A 14,358-nucleotide genomic window follows, 5' to 3' on the forward strand; every position below is an offset into this window, starting at 1 on the left:
GCATCTCCACCCCCATCGTTCTGCCCGGACACCGAGGGCCAGTGCTGAGGGCCTTCTGGCGGTTCCCTCCCTGCGAGAAGCCAAGTTACAGGGAACCAGGCAGAGGGCCTTCTCGGTGGTGGCGCCCGCTGTGTGGAATGCCCTCCCACCAGCTGTCAAAGAGAAAAACAACTACCAGACTTTTAGAAGACATCTGAAGGCAGCCCTGTTTAGGGAAGCTTTTAATGTTTGATAGGTTATTGTATTTTAGTGTTTTGTCGGAAGCCGCCCAGAGTGGGCTGGGGAAACCCAGCCAGATGGGCGGGGTATAAATAATAAATTATTATTATTATTACTTCCAACACTACAATTCTATGATTCCATGAATCCGTGGAGACTATTAAGCCCTTGATTTCACTCCCCGGCCGCTTTGTTTCTTCTACTCTTCTATGTCTCAACAATGTCCTTGTTCTCCCCCAGCACCTGTCTACAGCCAGTGGAGAGCTCCAAGCAGACGCCTCCTTCATGCAAACACTCTGGAACATGAACCCCATCTGCTCAGGCTGCGAGGAAGGTATTTGGTTCCTTGGGGTGTGGTTTGAGGTCACATGATGCATCCACCTTGCTGAAGCTAAGCAGGTCCCAGTGTGGTCAGTGCCTAGACGGCAGACCACTGAGGAACCCAATTCCTTATTGCATTTGGATGGAGGTGACAAGGCCATTCACACAAACCTACCAAATTCACACCTCTTGGAACAATGCACAGTTGCGCCTTGGAATTCACGGTGCCCCGAATTTTGTGATGTAGTTTTCCAGCCCAGAAAACGTGCACGTGAGGTGGAAATGCGAATGGAATTGCATATATTAGTGCAAACGGCACACAAAAAGTTATGTTACGTCAGGGAAGATTGCTTACAAAAAGAATGCGTATTAGTAGAAACTGCATACTGGAACGCTGATGAATTTTCAGGAGGGCTTTTGAAAAATAAATAAATTGTAAACTGATGTGGAAATGCGGGGAGCTAAGCACAACATCGGAAAATTGAGAAACGGAGAGAACGGGGTTTATCCAGTCCCTACCTGTGTTGCAGGACTATGGTAAGACTTACTCAGGCCACATTCACACAATACATGGCTCCCCGCAAAGAATTATGGGAGCTGTATTGTGTTTATCATCACTGTATTGTGTTTATCCTCCCTCACAGAGCTATAAGCACAGAGTGGTTTAACAGGGAACTCTGGGAATTGTAGCTCTGGCAGAGGAACCGGGGCCTCCTAAGACCTCTCAGTGCCCTTAACCAACTACAGCGCCCAGAATTATTTTCGGGAAGCCACACCGGTTTAAAGTGGCTCCGTAGCTCTTCAAATGTATGGAGGTAATGTGGCTTGAGATGACACAAGCAAAGACAAAGTACATCATGCATTTTCTTTTCTTCTTTTTCCCCCAATTTTTTTTATTGATTTTCCAGAATTTTAAACAAACAAACAAACATACATCTTAACTGTACTTGATCCAATCTTGGTGACATTGTTAAATGACTTCCCCTGGCTGAGTTTCATTGTATATCATTGTAACAGTTTTCCAAAACCAATTTTCTCATAAAATTAACTTAGTCACTTAACATCTTTCTTCCTTTTCATTTTAACTTTAAACATATTATTCTCCAACATCACATATTTAAATCCCAAGTCTATCTGGTATTTGCAAGTTTTTCCAATTAAGCTATCTTAGCATATTTAACGAAATAGTCTTTGAATTTCATCCAATCGTCCTGGTACTCCTCCTCCTTCTGGTCACGGACTCTTCCGCTCAGGCTGGCTAGCTCCCCAAAGTCCATCATCTTCATCTGCCATTCCTCCACTGTTGGCACTTCTTGTAATTTCCAATTCTTGGCCAACAAAATCCTAGCAGCAGTTGTGGCATACAAAAACAATCTAACATCTTTCTTGGGCAATTCCACATGCACTCCGACGTACTAGTTTCCTCGCTCTGCTTGTGATCTCACGCTCTCTAATCCCTATTTTTTTTGGGTGGTCCGCGCAGGGTATGTGACCGGAGGCCATGTTATGCGCCTCTTCCACGGCCATATGGACGAATGCCTCACCATCTCCACCACGGACCAGAATGAAGAGCAGCGCAGGTGGGCATACCGTGCGGGGGTTGTCAGCATAAAAGGTGGCACTTTAAAGAGCGGGGGGGGGGGGCAAAAGAAAGAGGGGGGGGGAGAGAAGCCTCTGCCCTAAATAGTGAACAGAAAGCGGGAGGGGATAACAGAAGGGAGGAACATGCAGACTTTGAGCGCAGCTGTTATTTGGGGAGGGGAGCCTCTCTACCCAAAAGTAAAAGATCGCACCAAGCTCTCGCTAACTCAGATTTTAATTCAATGCAAGCATTTTGTTATTCTCCTGCTGAGGAGTGTATTAATTTATGGTCTCTATGTGTGGTTTGGGAGCTGCACGGTCAGGGGAAAAACATTGCTGTCCAGGGTTATAAAGACTGCAGAGGGAATAATTGGGTGCACTCTTCCCACCTTGGATCAAATCTATGCTTCCAGGAGCCATAAGAAAGCTGCAGAGATAGCGCAGGATAGTGCGCACCCCGGAAATGATCTCTTTCAGCTTCTGCCTTCTGGAAGAAGGTACAGGGTTATAAAGACTAGGACTAGCCGCTTGAGAAACAGTTTCTATGCAAAGGCAACTTTGGTTTTATACGCAGTGTAAGGTAGTCTCTGGGGGGACTCCGGTGGCGCTGTGGGTTAAACCAATTAGGACTTGCCGATTAGAAGGTTGGTGGGTTAAACCACAGAGCCTAGGACTTGCTGATCGGAAGGTTGGCGGTTCAAATCCCCGTGACAGGGTGAGCTCCCGTTGTGTGGTCCCTGCTCCTGCTAACCTAGCAGTTCGAAACCACATCAAAGCGCAAGTAGATAAATAGGTACCGCTCCAGCGGGAAGGTAAACGGTGTTTCCGTGCGCTGCTCTGGTTTGCCATAAGCGGCTTAGTCATGCTGGCCACATGACCTGGAAGCTGTACGCCGGCTCCCTCAGCCAATAAAGCGAGGCCGACTCTGGGGTTGCAGTGCTCGTCTCGCTTTATTTTACCAGAGTAGCGCGCGGAAACGCCGTTTACCTTCCCACCGGAGCGGTACCTATTTATCTACTTGCACTTTGACGTGCTTTCGAACTGCTAGGTTGGCAGGAGCAGGGACCGAGTAACGGGAGCTCACCCCGTCGCGGGGATTCGAACCGCCGACCTTCTGATCAGCAAGTCCTAGGCTCTGTGGTTTAACCCACAGCTCCGCCTGCGTCCCACTGAGTTCTTACTCAGACCCTTTATCCCCGAAAGGGTAAAAAAATACCCTATAATGGCAAGACCAGCACTGGTGGATTCAAGGAAGGCAGCGGCAAGTTGGTGTCCTCCAGACTACAATTCCCATCATCCTCAGTGGCCTACAGCTGTACTTGCTGGGGGAAGATCGGAATCGCAGCTGGAAGCATCTGGACAGCATCACGTTGGCCAAGGCAGCTGCAGCAAATAAGAGGCATTATTTCCATGTCTGGCAATTGAACTGGCTGGTTTCGAATCCTTCTTGTGGAAGAATTACCCAGATCATCTTCCTTTTCCGCAGGGTGGTGAACTACGAAGGCGGAGCTGTCTGTTCCCAGGCTCGCTCACTGTGGCGTCTGGAGCCTCTGCGCATCAGGTATGAAATAATAATAACAAATAATGGCAGCGCTGTTGGGGTTGCTTGCCTCCCAGGAGCACAGACTCCCTTGTGGATTTGTCTGCCTCAAAAGCCATGAACAACGCAAAGGATTCTGGGTTGTGTTCGAGGGTTCAGAGTCGGTTTTCACCGGCTTTTGAGCCAACGAGGTATAAAATGTTATTTTAGGACTGTTCCTTTTAAACGTGTCCTGACAAAAATATATATACAGAAAATGTTTTTAACCCAAGGACTCGGTTAAAAATCAAGCGCTTACATGGTTGTTATGTAGAGTGGGATGCCACGAAATGCCGCAATAGGAGACATCGCCTCATGACCGGTTCTATTTCTTACCTGAAAGTGGAAAATACAATCTGGCTGCCACTCATAGAATCATAGAATCATAGAATCATAGAGTTGGAAGAGACCACAAGGGCCATCGAGTCCAACCCCCTGCCAAGCAGGAAACACCATCAGAGCACTCCTGACATATGGTTGTCAAGCCTCTGCTTAAAGACCTCCAAAGGAGGAGACTCCACCACACTCCTGGGCAGCAAATTCCACTGTCAAACAGCTCTTACTGTCAGGAAGTTCACTCATATTGGTATACAACCCTTCCACCTCTATGACTTTATTTGTTGACTCAACCGGGAATATAGTCTTTGACCCTTTTTCTACCCTTACTCAAAATAAAAAAAATCCTTCCAGTAGCACCTTAAAGACCAACTAAGTTAGGTGCTAACTTTAAGGTGCTACTGGAAGGAATTTTTTTATTTTGACTATGGCAGACCAACACGGCTAGCTATCTGTAACTCTACCCTTACTGACCTTCTTATCAGATATCTGAGCAGTCATAGCATCAGTGTGCTTACACCCTTAGGCACAACTGCCATTTTATTTTATTTTATTTTATTTTATTTATTTTATTTTATTTTTATGCCGCCCTTCATCCAAAGATCACAGGGCAGTTCACAACAGAAAAAGAAAAGAAAAAAGAAAACATAAACTACACAATTAAGCAAAAACAGCTCCCCTCAAAAAAAAAAAAAGTCCAGTATGCCAGTGGACAGCTGGGTTTGGGAGCTGCCATTTTAATTTCCCATGATCCCTTGCCCTCAATGTGGTGTTGTTTTGAGGCATTGGGTGGAGAATTAACATGGCTGCTCTGATCAGTCCCCTGGTGCTTCTCAGGAAACTGTGACTGCCACTACCCAATAATTTGTTCAAGGCCCAGCCATGGGCGCCATTGACTGCGGAGGAGCCAACAGAGGACATGTGGGAAATTAAACCAGGGGAAGGACTTGCCAGGATCCTATGGAGCACTGTCTCCCTGTCTCCTTACAACTTAAAATATCAATTTACAAAGAGTCTGCAATCCAGTATTTGCTGAGGGATGATACTCCTGAAACTACCTATATTGTTTCAGGGTATCCAGCCGATATTTTTAAAGCTAAATCTAAAGTTGCCTGGTTTACTCAATGGTGGCTATCTAGTCTTTTTATATACGGTGGTGCCTCGCAAGACGAAATTAATTCGTTCCGCGAGTTTTGTCGTCTTGCGGTTTTTTTCGTCTTGCGAAGCACGGTGTCGGGAAAGTTTTGGAAAAGCTTCAAAAATTACCAAATTCTTCAAAAACCTCAAAGAAGGCTATCACACCGCGTTCTATGAGTTGCTCCTCGAAGTCAAGTCGCAACTGTATTAACGGTGTTAAGAAAAAGGAAACAAACTTGCAAGACGTTTCCGTCTTGCGAAGCAAGCCCATAGGGAAAAATCGTCTTGCGAAGCAACTCAAAAAACCAAAAACCCTTTCGTCTAGCTAGTTTTTTGTCTTGCGAGGCATTCGTCTTGCGAGGTACCACTGTACTGTATGTTTTTGGATTACTAATGTATTTGGATGAGTTTGTATGATTTTATTGTTTGAACTCATGCCAATAAAGGCCAAAGACAATAAAAACGACTGAGGAAAGGAACTACCTGTGAGGGGAATTGGCCACAACATATCCTTCTTTCATGTGTTCACACCAGTAAATGGGACTATGTTATAATGTCGTTTATGTATTGCAGGGGCAGCCACTGGGCTGTTTCCCCTGATGTTGTTGGACCACAATTCCTGGCATCCCTACCTATTGGCCTTGCTGGCTGCAGGGGCTGATGGGAATTGGAGTCCAACAGCATCCGAAGGGCAGCACACTGGCTACCCCTTATGTGTCCTAGTTGCCTGAGAGGGAACATACAGTATTTCTTCCACCACAACAGCTGGAGCGGCAGCCACATGAAGTGGGGGCAGCCCTTCCGTGTCCGCCACGTGACCACGGGCCGCTACCTGGCGCAGACTGATGAAAAGGGGCTGGTTGTGGTCGACGCTGAGAAAGCTCACACCAAAGCCACAGCTTTCTGCTTTCGGATCTCTAAGGTGAGAGGAGTCCCCCATTACTGCCCTCGTCGGAAGCGGGGCAGTCTTTGTTGTTTAGTTGTGTCTGACTCTTTGTGACCCCCTGGACCAGAGCATGCCAGGCACTCCTGTCTTCCACTGCCTCCCGCAGCTTGGTCAAACTCATGCTGGTAACTTCTATGACACTGTCCAACCATCTCGTCCTCCGTCGTCCCCTTCCCCTTGTGCCCTCCATCTTTCCCAACATCAGGGTCTTTTCCAGGGAGTCTTCTCTTCTCCTGAGGTGGCCAAAGTCTTGGAGCCTCAGCTTCAGGATCTGTTCTTCCAGTGAGCACTCAGGGCTGATTTCATAGAATCCTAGAGTTGGAAGAGACCACAAGGGCCATTCGAGTCCAACCCCCTGCCAAGCAGGAAACACCATCAGAGCACTCCTGACATGTGGTTGTCAAGCCTCTGCTTAAAGACCTCCAAAGTAGGAGACTCCACCACACTCCTTGGCAGCAAATTCCACTGTCGAACAGCTCTTACTGTCAGGAAGTTCTTCCTAATGTTTAGGTGGAATCTTCTTTCTTGTAGTTTGGATCCATTGCTCCTTGTCCGCTTCTCTGGAGCAGCAGAAAACAACCTTTCTCCCTCCTCTATGTGACATCCTTTTATATATTTGAACATGGCTATCATATCACCCCTTAACCTCCTCTTCTCCAGGCTAAACATGCCCAGCTCCCTTAGCCGTTCCTCATAAGGCATCGTTTCCAGGCCTTTGACCATTTTGGTTGCCCTCCTCTGGACACGTTCCAGTTTGTCAGTATCCTTCTTGAACTGTGGTGCCCAGAGCTGGACACAGTACTCCAGGTGTGGTCTGACCAGAGCAGAATACAGTGGCACTATTACTTCCCTTGATCTAGATCCATTCCTTCAGAATGGATAGGTCTGATCTTCTTGCAGTCCATGGGACTCTCAAGAGTCTCCTCCAGCAAAGTGCTCTGCCTTTAAGAATAGAAGTACCCAAGAAGAGCCGTGCTGGACCAAAGGCCCATCTTGTCCAATATCCTGTTCTCTCATTGGCCAGCCAGATGCCCCAATGGGAAGCCTAAGTGCAACAGAGCTCACCCCACTTGTGAGGTGGGGTGCTGGGATTCAGAGGCAAACGACCAACGAGGGCGAACAGCGTTATCGTGACTATTGTTGTTATGACTGATGATTTATCCTTCTAAAGCACTGTTTCACGGCAAATTACACATAAGATAGGGCTGCCGTGTGTCTGGATTTTCCTGGACATAGCCAGGAAATGGGCTTGAAAATGGCGGCCGTGTGGATTTTCGGTTATTATTTGGTTATTATTATTTACTACCAATGTCCCCACTGTGGAAGGACGTGTGGATCCAGAATTGGCCTCCACAGTCACTTATGGACTCATTGTTAAAACCGTTTTTATGGAAGACAATCTTACTCGGCTACGAGTGATCGCCAAAGAAGAAGAAGACTACTATTACTACCACTACTATTAATTCATTTTCTCACCTGCCCTTCACTGTAAGGTCCCTGGATGGGTTACAGCCATTTAAAAATACTAAATGTTGAAAGTGGCGTTGAAATGGAGAGAAGCTTCTAAGTAGGAGCAGCCAAGCACTTTCAGCAACAGCAAGATATTCTAAAACAATAATCAGGTCCAGCTGAACAGCAGAACTGAACATTCATTCATTCATTTTGGGCGGATTTTCTCAGAATCGGCAAAATGTCTGGGAAAACATGGATGTATGGTAAATAGAGTGTTGTATACATACATATATAAAATCTTTAAAAGAAAAGCCACAAAATATACCCTATTTTTTGCCTACATGACCATAAGACGCACCTAATTTTTAGAGGAGGAAAACAAGAAAAAAATATTCTGAACGAAACAGTGGATGTATGGTTTTTGTGGTTCATGCTGTGGCCACAGATATGTGATCTGATGGTGAATTTGGGGTGACCCAATGCAGAAATCCTGAGGATCCATGGGCTTTTACCTCCCCCCTCCCAGGCAGCCTCCTTTATCTAGTCCCTTATTTCCCTCCCGATGGCTTACCGATCTCCACTAGCGTCCCTTATCTCTCTTCTGATCCCACTGATCAGCTGTTTCCTTTCTACACTCCCTTCCCTCTTGTTTGCCTTAGTGTCTTTTCCTTAGCTGAAGCAGTTTTTTGCTCCTCCTTTTCTTCTAATTTCTCTCCTTATTGCTTTGGTCTTCCTGTTTCCCCCCTTTGCAAGTTTGCTGTCTTTACCTCCCCCTTCCCAGGCAGCCTCCTTTATCTCTAGCGTCCCTTATCTCTCTCCCAATCAGCAAACGATCAGCGGCTTTGTTTCAACACCCCCTTCCCTCTTTCAAAAAAACAACAACATGATCTGCTTTTTGCCCCTGGGCAATTCGGCTCCAGGGACCACACATTCACTCCATAAGACACACAGACATTTCCCCTTACTTTTTAGGAAGAAAAAAGTGCGTCCTATGGGGTGAAAAATAGGTTATGTCTGAATGTAAAGATTGCCTCAGTGTGCTCCTGCCCTGCCATCCCTCTGAGCTCATGGCGCCCTCTGTTCTCCCCCTTGCCCTTCTAGGAAAAACTGGATGTGGCTCCGAAGCGAGACGTGGAGGGGATGGGAGCCCCGGAGATCAAGTACGGAGAGTCCATGTGTTTCGTGCAGCATGTTGACAGCGGCCTCTGGGTGACGTACGCGGCGGCTGATGCCAAGGCTCTCCGCTTGGGGCTGCTCAAGAGAAAGGTGAGGCTTAACCGGCTGGCCTCCCTGGCTTTCCATCAGGGCTGGTGGCCCTGAGTCAAGGAGTCACGCAGGGGAGGTTGAGCCCATAAGGTGCCCATTCAACATCTAAAACACGCAAGTGCCTCAGACTGGAGAGCCTGGCCTGAGTCCGCAGCTTTATAGGGCCAGGTGGAAGCTGATTGGCTCCCCGTGTCAGCTGGTCTCTTTTGGATTGGTCGCTGCAGCACCACCCTCTGGCTACCTGTGGCAGTGGCACTGTAGCACAGCGCCCTCTGCTGGCCAGCTGAGATAGTGGCGCAGAGAGTAAAGTTTCCTAGGCCCCCCTGTGAAGAATCTCTGGTTCGAGAATCCTCTGAGCGTCCACCATATATACCTGCTTTCTTTGCTCACCCTACAGGCCATCTTGCACCAGGAGGGTCACATGGACGATGCTCTCTCCCTGACCCGCTGCCAGCGCGAAGAGTCGCAAGCCGCCCGGATGATCTACAGCACTTCTGGCCTTTACAACCAGTTCATCAAGTAGGTGCCGGGCAGATTCTGCTCCCGTAGAAACCAAGAAATCGACTGCTTGAGTTGTGTTCTGTGCCTGCCTGTCATCTTTTTTGTGGTTCCATGCTCCCCTCTGCCATCCCCATTGGCTGATCCATTGTGGTGCCACGGAATGTTAGCAAGCATTCCAATAGATGTGCAAGACTAAGAGTAATTCGTCGCAATGCAAAACAAAACCGAACTGCTCATAGGCATGGCTGTCAACTTTTCCCTTTTCTTGCAAGGAATCCTATTCGGAATAAGGGAATTTCCCTTTTAAAAAAGGGAAACGTTGACAGCTATGCTCACAGGAGGGAAGAGAGAGGTCAGTTTGGCGAGAAGAGAAGCAGCGCCTAGTAACAAGAGGAGCTGCGGTGCTGGGTTTATTTATTGAATTTCTATCCCGCCGTTCCCCTCTTTGATTAAGCGGCCATGAGGTCTAGCAGCTTGCCCTGTTTCAAGACCCGAAGTGGAAGAGGTATGGCGCTAAGGGGAGCATTCCACAAAGTAAATATATTAACTTGCGGCCATCTTAGGGGTGTGATTCCTCCTTCTCTGTGCCATCCATATCCAATGCTAATCTCAGCTCTGGCTGTTCCAGTGTGGTGTAGTGTGGTGTAGTGGTTAAGAGCGGTGGACTCGTAATCTGGTGAACCGGGTTCGATTCCCTTCTCCTCCACATGCAGCTGCTGGGTGACCTTGGGCTGGTCACACTTCTCTGAAGTCTCTCAGCCCCACTCACCTCACAGAGTGTTTGTTGTGGGGGAGGAAGGGAAAGGAGAATGTTAGCTGCTTTGAGACTCCTTTGGGTAGTGATAAAGTGGGATATCAAATCCAAACTCTTTTCTTCTTCCTTCCCCAGGGGCCTGGACACACTGAGCGGAAAGGTTAAGTCGGGAACCCCAGTGACTCTTCCCATCGATGGGATGATTCTCAGCTTGCAGGACCTGATCAACTACTTCCAGCACCCCGAAGAAGAGCTGCAACATGAGGAGAAGCAGACCAAGCTCCGTTCCCTCAAAAACAGACAGAACCTCTTCCAGGAGGAGGTGAGCAATCGGGGGCTCAGCCTGGGAGGGTGGCCTGGTTGATGCCATTGCCGAACCGGTGCCCTCAATATGTTGGATTCCCAGTTCCCAGCACCCCCGCCAGCATGGCCAATAGGAATGATGGAAGCGGTAGTCCCAAAAGCATTTGGAGAGGCTCACAGCTTCTCCACCTCTGGTGAAGACAGCAGGGGGTTGTGGGGCTTGCTAAGGTAGGACTCCAGGTCCTGAGGGCACTTTGCTCCTGAAAGTTCTTCATTGGCTCCCAGTACATTTCCGAGCACAATTCAAAGTGTTGGTGCTGACCTTTAAAGCCCTAAACAGCCTCAAAGGCCCAGTAAACCTGAAGGAGCGTCTCCACCCCCACAGTTCTGCCTGGACACTGAGGTCCAGCACCGAGGGCCTTCTGGCGGTTCCCTCGCTGCGAGAAGTGAGGTTACGGGGAACGAGGCAGAGGGCCTTCTCGGTAGTGGCGCCTGCCCTGTGGAACGCCCTCCCAGCAGATATCAAGGCAATAAACAACTACTTTACTTTTAAAAGACACCTGAAGGCAGCCCTGTTTAGGGAAGTTTTTAATGTCTGACGCTGTATTGTTTTTGACATTTGGTTGAGTGGCTAGGGAGACCCAGTCAGATTGGTGGGGTATAAATATTATTATTATTATTATTCTGCTTCCTTTGCAGGGCATGATCACGCTTGTTCTGAACTGCATCGACCGCCTCAATGTGTACAGCACTGCCGCACACTTTGCTGAATACGCTGGCGAGGATGCCGCTGAGTCCTGGAAGGAGATTGTCAACCTGCTGTATGAGCTGCTCGGTATGAAGACCAAGGGCAGAGCTCTGGGACGAGAGCTACCTGGGCCCATGTTGATGTAGAACAGATCTGGAGCTTGCAGGGCACTCTCGCGTGGCTAGCAAAGTTTTGGGAAGGGGGTCAGCATCGATTTCCAGTTCTGAGTTGGTCTGGATTTGGTTGCAGATTTCGCAAGCAACCCTTCCTGGCCCCTGAATTTATGAGATCTGCAGCCCCTGAAGACTTTCTAAGAATGTGCATCCTTGTGTCCCATCTGCATTATACATTTTAATCAGTGTTATACCACTTTAAAAGGGACACGGGTGGCGCTGTGGGTTAAACCACAGAGCCTAGGGCTTGCCGATCAGAAGGTCGGCGGTTCGAATCCCCATGACGGGGTGAGCTCCCGTTGCTCGGTCCCTGCTCCTGCCAACCTAGCAGTTCGAAAGCACGTCAAAGTGCAAGTAGATAAATAGGTACCACTCCAGCGGGAAGGTAAACGGCGTTTCCGTGCGCTGCTGTGGTTTGCCAGAAGCGGCTTAGTCATGCTGGCCACATGACCTGAAAGCTGGACGCCGGCTCCCGTGGCCAGTAAAGCGAGATTTGCACCGCAACCCCAGAGTCGGCCACGACTGGACCTAATAGTCAGGGGTCCCTTTACCTTTACCTTTTATACCACTTTAAACAGTCATGCCTTGTTCCCAGAGAATCCTGGGAAGTGTGGTTTGTTAAGGGTGCAGAGTTGTTAGGAGATTATTCCCTTTACACTATCCCCCACTATTCCCTTTAAAGATCTTCAGTTTCCAGAGTGGTTTAACGGTTCATCCCTTTTCTTAAGGAACCAGTCACTTAAGAAATGGGATGGACCATTAAACCACTCTGGAAACTGGAGTTCTGTAAGGGGAATAGTGGGGTGGTCTCCTAGCAACTCTTGGCAGCCTAAAGAATCCCCTGTTCCCAGGATTCTCTGGGGCAAGGCATGACTATTTAAATTGATATAACCCTGATGGAAAGGTATCATACAGATGGGGAAGGTTTGCGTGTCACTTTTAAACCATAATTTAAAGTAAAAGGATTGTGAGTGAGTGAGTGAGAGAAGGCTACTCCATCCATCATATCTGCTTGTGGGCTTCTGGTTATCCATTGTGAGGACCCAATGCTGGACGAGATAATAGCCCTTTGGTCTGATCTCGCGGTTGCAAAATTAAATTGCCTGACAATAATGTTGTGGTGGTAACTAGCCGGATAGTAACATGCACGCCCTTTCCCTTGGTGTCCCTCCACGCAGCTTCACTGATCCGTGGGAACCGGGCCAACTGCGCCCTTTTCTCCAACAACCTGGACTGGCTGGTCAGCAAGTTGGATCGACTGGAGGCCTCCTCTGGTGAGCAGATGGGGTGGTCGGGGCTGCCCTATACCGTGATCTTCTTCAAGACACCTGAGTACTATTGAAGTTTTGGACTACAATACCCATCATCCCCAGGCAGTTGGCAGGGATGATGGGAGTTGTAGTCCTAAACTTTTGTAATCCAAAACTGCAGGCTGAGGAAGGCTAGTGTCTGTCTGTCTGTCTATTTATCTGTCTGTCTATCTATCTATCATCTATCTATCTATCTATCATCTATCTATCTATCTATATCTATCTATCATCTATCTATGTTAAAACAAAAAAATGGTTGGAGAGGAAACATAACCCAGTGTTTAAAGCAATTTAGTCTTGTGTATAGCTATAGTTAAGAGATGCGGGTGGCGTTGTGGGTTAAACCACAGAGCCTAAGACTTGCCGATCAGCGGTTCAAAGCCCCGCAACAGGGTGAGCTCCCGTTGCTCAGTCCCTGCTCCTGCCAACCTAGCAGTTTGAAAGCACATCAAAATGCAAGTAGATAAAGAGGTACCGCTCCGGCGGGAAGGTAAACGGCATTTCCGTGCGCCGCTCTGGTTCGCCAGAAGCGGCTTAATCATGCTGGCCACGTGACCCAGAAGCTGTACGCCGGCTCCCTTGGCCAATAAAGCAAGATGAGCGCCACAACCTCAGAGTCGGACACGACTGGACCTAATGGTCAGGGGTCCCTTTACCCTTTACCTTTATAGCTATAGTTCCCCTAAAATTCCCCTAAAATTATGGGGAATCAACCATTATCCATTAGCTTGGGGGCCAGTGTGGTGTAATGGCCAGAGTGTTGGAGGTTCACATCCCCACTTGGCCATGAAGCTCCCTGGGTGACCTTTGAGGAGTCACTCACTCCCAGTCTACCCTACCTTACCTTGCCTACCTTGTTGTGGGGATAACGTGTATGTGCGCTCTCTCTCTCCCTCTCTCTTTGTCCCATCCTGGTCTTATCTGGCAGGCATCTTGGAGGTCTTATACTGCGTGCTCATTGAAAGCCCTGAAGTTCTGAACATCATCCAGGAGAACCACATCAAGTCCATCATTTCGCTCTTGGACAAACATGGGCGCAACCACAAGGTAAGTTGAGCCACACATGCGCCACTGACTCCTCTTCTCGCAGACAAGTGTCAGTTGGCAGAAAGCTTTTTTCTCTGCAACATGTTGGGCACAGGCCAGGGGAAGGGCACTGTCAGGAGTTCAGCCTACACTCAAGTAGGACCCTGGCAGAGACACATACCCAACTGGCATGTTCTCTCCCTCCTGGTCTTTCGTTCGGGAGCTTCAAAAGCTTTCTTTAGCCTGAACATCACAGCAACCGATGCCAACCGACACCGGCACACGTAGGGATCCGCAGAGTTTGCGCATCATGCGGAACAGGCCTCAGCAACTCAGCATTTTGGCTATTCTACTTTATTTGCATATAAACACACATGGAGCACAGCAACATGGTTCCCTCTCTCTCTGGCATCAGACAGCAAAGAGAAAAAGAACAAAGGACAATAGTCCCACTTCGTGGAACACAGTAACACAAACATCCTGTCTCCGTCACTTCCCACTCTATGGAGTCAAAACATACACTGTCATGTGATAGACAAAAATCCCATGACTGTAATCATAGATCAGGAATTCTAACAGGCACATGTAGCACACTTGGATCGTGTCCAGTGTTAACTCCTATTCAGAGTAGACCCATTGAAATTGATGAGCCTGGCTCATTAATCTGGTTTTTTCCTTATCATCAATGTTAATTATTTGTTTGAAT

At 48.1% G+C, this 14,358-nt stretch overlaps 1 protein-coding gene across 9 annotated transcripts in view; it reads left to right on the forward strand.

The window, feature by feature from the left end:
* The window catches only part of RYR1 (ryanodine receptor 1), a 223,963-nt gene that overhangs the window by 59,088 nt on the left and 150,517 nt on the right, over positions 1–14,358 (forward strand). For all 9 annotated transcript variants that reach the window (XM_082230909.1, XM_082230913.1, XM_082230914.1 and 6 more), the window contains exons 7-16: positions 460–553; positions 2,024–2,120; positions 3,608–3,682; positions 5,939–6,095; positions 8,673–8,837; positions 9,235–9,356; positions 10,228–10,414; positions 11,095–11,230; positions 12,495–12,590; positions 13,555–13,673. In XM_082230909.1, the coding sequence (XP_082087035.1) occupies positions 460–553; positions 2,024–2,120; positions 3,608–3,682; positions 5,939–6,095; positions 8,673–8,837; positions 9,235–9,356; positions 10,228–10,414; positions 11,095–11,230; positions 12,495–12,590; positions 13,555–13,673 (1,248 nt within the window). The remainder of the gene's footprint in view (positions 1–459; positions 554–2,023; positions 2,121–3,607; positions 3,683–5,938; positions 6,096–8,672; positions 8,838–9,234; positions 9,357–10,227; positions 10,415–11,094; positions 11,231–12,494; positions 12,591–13,554; positions 13,674–14,358) is intronic.

The sequence above is a fragment of the Podarcis vaucheri genome (assembly GCF_965113315.1).
Source record: "Podarcis vaucheri genome assembly, chromosome: 7".
Taxonomy (NCBI): domain Eukaryota; kingdom Metazoa; phylum Chordata; class Lepidosauria; order Squamata; family Lacertidae; genus Podarcis; species Podarcis vaucheri.